At 40.9% G+C, this 7,136-nt stretch overlaps 1 protein-coding gene across 1 annotated transcript; it reads right to left on the bottom strand.

The window, feature by feature from the left end:
• Nucleotides 1-6,270: 6,270 nt before the first annotated feature.
• On the bottom strand, nt 6,271-6,714 carry LOC308415713 (ubiquitin-conjugating enzyme E2 variant 1-like; the record flags this gene model as incomplete). The annotated part of the gene is made up of 1 exon (XM_080910807.1): nt 6,271-6,714. One exon carries the CDS (start codon nt 6,712-6,714, stop codon nt 6,271-6,273), a length of 444 nt encoding a protein of 147 aa, XP_080766933.1.
• Between the last annotated feature and the right edge of the window lie 422 nt (nt 6,715-7,136).

Raw genomic sequence — 7,136 nt, 5'->3', positions numbered from 1 at the left:
AATTCTATAAACTTTGCTAGCTCAGAGATTTGAGACACTAGATTCTTTGTGGGGTACTTGAGTGACCTTTAGGTTAGGGACCATGTCCTGGCTTTGGAACCTCTAGATAAGTTACATGGAATGTGCTTTTTTAAAAAATAACAAGTTATTTATTGGTTGGTTGAACAAGTAATACTTCTTTTTTTTTTTTGACTTCAGTGTGGTCCTCATAATAGCCATTATATGTAATAAAACAACTCCTCAGGATTTAATGTGTGTTTTTTTTTTCCAGAACCAGGTAGAGCTAAATGGAAAGCTCATAGGAATGAAACCTCTTATTTTGTTTTTCTAATTAGCTGTAATCCAACTAGATCGCTGTAAAGGCTATCCAGAGACCCTACTTGTATATATTACTTGGTAGGCAATATTCCCTAAAAGAATCCTTGAGTTTATCAATGAATCTTAAGAGAACAAGGAAGTGATCTGAACTTAATATGCAGATGTCTCTTGGAAGTCTGAGTAATTAGAATGCACGAAGGGGACTGATTTCAAGGAAACCCATCTAGATTATGAAATAAGCAGGCAAACTCTCCCATGATTTAAGATCCAATAAATAATGCATAGTTACAGTAGCATCAATGTTATTTACTTTACTCAGCAACATACTGTGCTCTAAGGCCTAGCCTCACTGAAAGATAGTTATGTGAACTGCAGCAGTGGGGAAGCTTGCAAGACAGTCTCTAAAACTAAGCAGGGAGGGCAGACTTTAAGAAGTGCAGATGAGACCAGCTGAAATGCCCAGCAAAGGGGACGAGAACCTGTAGACCATATCCAGAGGTTTGGCAAGGCACCCAGTTGGAGGATGGGGCCACCCACTCCCTCCCATCTCACCACCCTGGCATTCTCCTACATTGGGGTATCAAGCCTTCACAGGACCAAGGGCTTATCCTTCCATTGATGTCAGATAAGGCCATCCTCTGCTATATAAGATGCTGGAGCCATGAGTCCATCCATGTATATATACATTTAGGTTGGCGGTTTTGTCCATGGGGGCTCTGGTAGGGTTTGGTTGGTCGATATTGTTGTTTTTCCTATGGGGTTGCAAACCCATTCAGCATCTTCAGTCCTTCTCCTAACTCCTCCATTAGGGACCCCATTCTCAGTCCAATGGTTGGTTGTGAGCCTCTGTATTTGTCATGCTCTGGCAGAGCCTCTCAGGGGACAGCTATATTAGACTCCTGTCAGCATGCACTTCTTGGCATCTGCAGTAGTGTTAGGGTTTGGTGTCTGTATATGGAATGGATCCCCAGGTGGGCAGTCTCTAGATGGAAGGGGGAGGAGGATGGGATAGAGGGTTTGGTGAGGGGAAACTGAAAGGGAGGATAATATTTGAAATGTAAATGAATGAAATATCCAATTAAAAACATTTAAAAAAGAAGTGCAGTCTCTAGTAGGTATTGTTCCTGTATATCTGATTGGATAAGACTGCCTCAGGTCTAAATGATACCTGCAGCTGGGAGCTCAAACCTTGGGTGACAAGGAGACAAGAATGAAACACAATTCTCACAATTGAATGAGACCTCCACAAAAGTTCCCAGGCTCAAACAGAACAAACAATGGGCTATATTTGATGGCCAGCAGCAGGAACAGTTCATGATCACATGGTCACAAGTAAAGATAATGGCAGCCATGAGTAGACAGAAGACTGCTGGCAGATAGAATCAGACTGAAACTTTCAGGTTCAAACTGGCCTGCTGGCCTTTGATGACAGTACTCTTATTCCTTCAACCACGGTGACAAGAAGGGAAACAGCCCCTGTCTTGATTGAGAACTCTCTGGGGGGTTTGGCTCTTCCTCTTTTCTCCAGATTTCACATATTTTTCATGTTTGGTTCTCATTCTATACCCACTTCCATACAAATAGCTACATGGGCCTATGGAACCCGTCGCCACACTCTGCAGTCTGTTCTTAGGAGAAGGAAGAATGCAGATGATTGCTCCTGACTCTGACACCTGACCTATATACTCTGTCTGTGCTGGCATAGGTATTTGCTCCTATTTTGGCCTCTAAAACTCTGGGCTCCAACTGCAGATAGGGAATTTGTTCCTATTTTGGCCTCTAAAACTGGGCTCCAACTGCAGACAGGGAACTCACTATTGCTTAAGGAATGGACTACTATTCCTATTATCTGAGAGCAAAAGTGCTTCTGCTCTCTGTTGACTTGTTTCAGAAAGAAACTGTTCTTGATTGGCATCCTGAGGCTTGCTGTGAAGCCAGAGCTGTAATGCTGTGGAGTATAGCTGTTCTGTTCTGCTTTCTCACTTAGCCTTCTGAAGCTACAAGTTGTCTTGGTATTTTTTTCCTGTAAGCAACCCCAATACAATTTATTGGTTCAAAAAGTTGGACTTTGGTGGTATCTGTACTTTGGTTTGTTGTTATATAACATACCTTGGTGTAACTCTAATTAAGCAAGTGAAAAATCTATATGACAAGAACTTCAAGTCTCTGAAGAAAATAATTAAGGAATATATCAGAAGTTGGAAACACACACACACACACACACACACACACACACATACTTTTGTATAACAAGATTTTCCTAGGGAGAAGCAGCACATACATCTAGTCACCCCAAATTGAGATTCTACAACAAACCAAAGGGTATCATTTCCTTAATTTCATAGCCTGTCTATCATTTGTATACAGTAGGGCTACTGATTATTCTTTAAGTTGATTTTTGTATCCACCCACATTGCTGAGGGTGTTTATCAGTGGTAGGACTTCTCTGGTAGAATTCTTGGGGTCACTTATATCTACCATCATATCATATGTAAATAGCAATACTTTGATTTCTTCCTTTTCAATCTGCATCTCCTTGATCTCCTTTTGTTGTCTTATTGCTCAAGCTAAAATTTCACACACTATTTGGACAGGGAGAGAGTGGGCAGCCTTATCATGTCCCTTATTTTAGTGGAATTGCTTCAAGTCTCTCTCCATTTAATTTAATGTTGGATATAGTTTGCCATAAATTACCTTTATTATGTTTAGATATGCCCCTTGTATCCCACATATAAATGTGTGTTGGATTTTGTCAAAAGGCTTTTTCTACATCTCCTGAAATGATCATGTATTTTTCCTTTCAGTTTATTTATATGGTGGAATATACTGGTAGATTTTCATATGTTGGACCCTCCCTGAATCTTTAGGATGAAGCCTGTCTGATCGTAATGGATGGTGCTTTTGGTGTGTTTTTGGATTCAGTTTGTAAGTATTTTATTGAGTATTTTTGCATCAATGTTCATAAGGACAATCCCTTTGAAATTTTCTTTCTTTGTTGCACCTTAGGTATTAGGTAGCCTCATAGAATGAGTTTGGCAATGTCCCTTCTGTTTCTATTTTGTGGAATAGTTTGAGGAGTACTGCCATTAACTCTTCTTTGAAAGTCTAGTAGAATTCTGCACTAAAACAATCTGTCCTTGTGCCCTTTTTTGTTGGGAGACTTTTAAAGACTGCTTCTATTTCACTGGGGGTTACAGGTATATTTAAATTGTTTATCTGCTCTTGATTGAGAAAATTATTAATTTCTTTTAGATTTTCCAATTTGGTGCGAAATTGGATTTTGTCTGTGTCTGTTGTTATATCCCCCTCTTCTTTTCTGATTTTGTTCATTTGGATATTCTCTATGTGTCATTCATTAATTTGGATAAGGACTTGCCAATCTTATTGATTTTCTCAAAGAACAAACTGTTTCATTGATTATTTGTTTTTCTTTGGTTTTGTTTCTAATTTATTGATTTCAGCCCCGAGTTTGATTATTTCTCGACACCTACTCCTTTTAAGTGCGATTTCTTCTTTTTGATCTAGAGATTTCAGGTGTGCTGTTAAGTTGCTAGTATGAGATTTTTTCCCTCCACTTTTTTATGTAGGCACTTAGTGTTTTGAACTTTCCTCTTAGCACTTTTTTCATTGAGTTCCATAAGTTTGCATATGTTGTACATTCACTTTAACTGAATTCTAGAAATTCTTTCTTTACTTCTTTGACCCATTGCACATTGAGTAGAGAGTTGTTCAGTTTCTATGAGTTTGTTGTTTCTGTGGTTGTTGGAATCTAGCTTTAGTCCATGGTTGTTTGATAAGATGCAAGGAAGAAACTATTTGAGTCTTCTTGTATTTGTTGAGACTTGCTTTGTGTCTGAATATATGGTCAATTTTGGAGGAAGGATCTATGAAGTGCAGAATAGAAGGTGCTTGTGTTTGGGTAAAATGTTCTGTAAATACCTGTTAGGTCCATTTTTGTGTTAGACATAATTGCCTGTTTTTGTTTGTTTTTATCTGAATGTAACAGTCCTTCAACTTTGTCCTAAATTCATAATATCATTTCTTCTGCTTCATTTATTTTTCTGGTGATTATCATTTAGCCTTTAAATTTGATTTACTGAGTTTTTAATTTCCAAGATTTCAAATTTTCATAATTTCTAGCTTGTTGATGAATATTTTATTGAAGTCTTATTTTGACTACAATTTATTCATCTGTTTATCTACTTTAATATGAGTTTACAAACTTTTGGCTTTGGAAATTTTGTCTAGCATTTCAATTTTAATCACCTTTAAAATTGTTTGTGTATTGTATATATGTTTGTGCACACAGTGCACATGTGTGTACAGGTACACTTGCCTGTATAACTGTGTATGGAGACCAGAAGATGATGTTAATCTGTCTTTTCCCCAAGACTTCTCTATCTTATCTGTTTTAGATAGAGTCTCTCAGCAAACTGGAGTTCTTGTTAGGTTAGATTTGGTGGCTTGCAAGTCTCCAGAATCCTCTTATTTCTGCCTCCCAGCGCTGGAGTTGCAGGCACCCACTTCCATGCCCAGATTTTATTTAGTTTCTGGAGCTCTAAACTCAGGTCCTCACACTTACATAATAAGCATTTTTCCCATAGCATCATCTCCTCAGCCCCTATTAGTTTTGCTATTGAAGTGTTAAACCGTTTTTGAGTAATCACATTGCCTTAATTTGTCATATTTTTGTGTTTCTTCACTCTTAAATTTGTACATCCATTGAGATAGGTATCTCTTTGACAATATGAGAAGAAAAGAATGTAGGATGAGGGCATGGGGGACAATGGTGTAGTCATTAAAAAGAAAATATACTACAAAGAAGACCAGTCAATATTTTGTCCTTGCTGAGGCTCCACCTTTCCCCAGGCATCTCATCTTACAGTTTATTTGGAAGTTCTGGCAGTACCCCCTTCCCCTTCCTCTTCCCCTCCTCCTCCCTCCTCCTTCCCTCCCCTCCCTGTTCAAAACCTCTTCAATGTATAAAAGCAGAGCAATTATGAGAAAAGGAACCAACTCAGAATCGTGTGCACTGAGCACTCTCTGCACGGCCTTTCTCTAGGCATATATCCACCAAGGACCCTGAGTGCTGGCCAGTCTGAGTCGCCCTGTGATTGCTCTGTTAACCTCTAGACCTGAGCTCAACACTCAAGGGCTGATGGTGGCGGCAGGGCCAAGGACCCGGCGCTCCCTTTCCAGGCTGGTGGCAGGTGAACGAGTGTGGTCCGAAGCTAAGTGAGGGAGGCCAGGCTGTTCCAACCTCATCTGATGGCTTCTGGCCACAGCAAGTGTTGGGTGACGATGGGCAACAGGGGACTCGAGGAGGGGGAAAGCAGCACCCCTTGATAAAGGTGGGGAGACGGGAAGCCCTGAATTCCTCACCCACGGCCAATTTCAGTGGGAGAAGAGGTTACAATCTAAGCTTTGGCCAAGGGTAGGAGTGGAGGAGTGAGGACCATGGCTTGGGTGGGGCATCACTTAAGACTTAAGAAAGCAGGGGTGCAGCCAAAGCGCCCTAAGCATAGCAGTGGTCAGTTCCACGGCTGAAGCCTCCCCATCTATTCTAAGGGCCAACATACAGCTGTGGTGGAGGGCAGGGCGTGCAAAGGCGTACCCAGGTCATGTGCCAGCAGCAGGTGATTGTGTGACGTGTCTGTTCACAGTTGTGTTAGCTGTGCCCACCTCTCCCAAAGGAAACCGATTTCAACACACCTTCTTGATCCCAGAAGTTCAACCAGGCAGACACCGGTTACACCAGACAGATGATGTTACACAGCACAACTTAAGGTATTTCAAATGGACAAGAAGTTAGTATCAGAACAGTGCCTCAGGATGAAGTCTGAGTGGGGCTCCTCTCCAGTACTTTGAGGTCTACAGATGTATCTAGAAAATTCACTACTGTGGAAAATGAGGACTTGGGTTGGATGGGGAGGGAGGCCGGGGCCTTGGTGACTAATTGCTGTAACACTGTCCTTCTGGAGGCCGTGGCAGCTTCATGTTCTCTTTTGACATCATCAAGCACCGTAATTCCTGCAGGATGACTTTGATGCTGTGGGAATTCTGCCACTTTGCCAGCACTGCTGTGGCTCTTGGATCCACCACTCCACTCGAACTGCTCACGCCGCTCATATTGACCCTTGTTACAAATCTGACAGACGGGGGTGCTTCCGGGTACTTAGGCCCATATTCTATTTTAAGGTTGTATATCCGGATTTCATAAATTGTTCGTGGAGGCCCAATTATCATGCCTGTCCATCTTGTAAGTGTCATGTCCTCGTCGTCTTCCAGACCCCAGATAACTGTGCTATTGCCTACTCCTTTATGGCCTTCTTCCATGTCTTCCAACAGTCGGAAATTTTGAGGGACTTTTACTCCCAAGCCTGTGGTGACTGACATCTTGTGTCGCTGTCCACATCTCTCATTTTAAACTGGATCTATATCCCTGAAGTTCACTGATGTTCGTTTCTACCTTTGCTTCCAGTTACATTGAGGGGAATTTCTTCCTTTCTCTAGTGTATCTAATAGTACCTAATGTTGGGCTCATTTATTCTTTTTAGAAATCTAAACTTCAATAACTTTATGCTTAACTGCTAGGTACCTGGGAGTTTCTCTGTATCCATGTATTAGATTCATACAAATTCAGGAATGTTTTGGTGTCTAATCCTCTACAAGCTTTCTCTTTATTTTACAGTTTGTAAGACAAGGATGGCATTTAAAATTAGGTTGTGGGACCAATAAGTACCAAAATCAATAAACTAAGGATGTTGGATGGGGACAAGAGAAGAACCAAATTTTAGGTGTCTCTTGGGTGAATGAAA

The sequence above is a fragment of the Micromys minutus genome, assembly GCF_963924665.1.
Source record: "Micromys minutus genome assembly, chromosome: X".
NCBI classification, from domain to species: Eukaryota; Metazoa; Chordata; class Mammalia; order Rodentia; family Muridae; genus Micromys; species Micromys minutus.
This window is presented reverse-complemented; position numbering and strand designations above follow the sequence as displayed.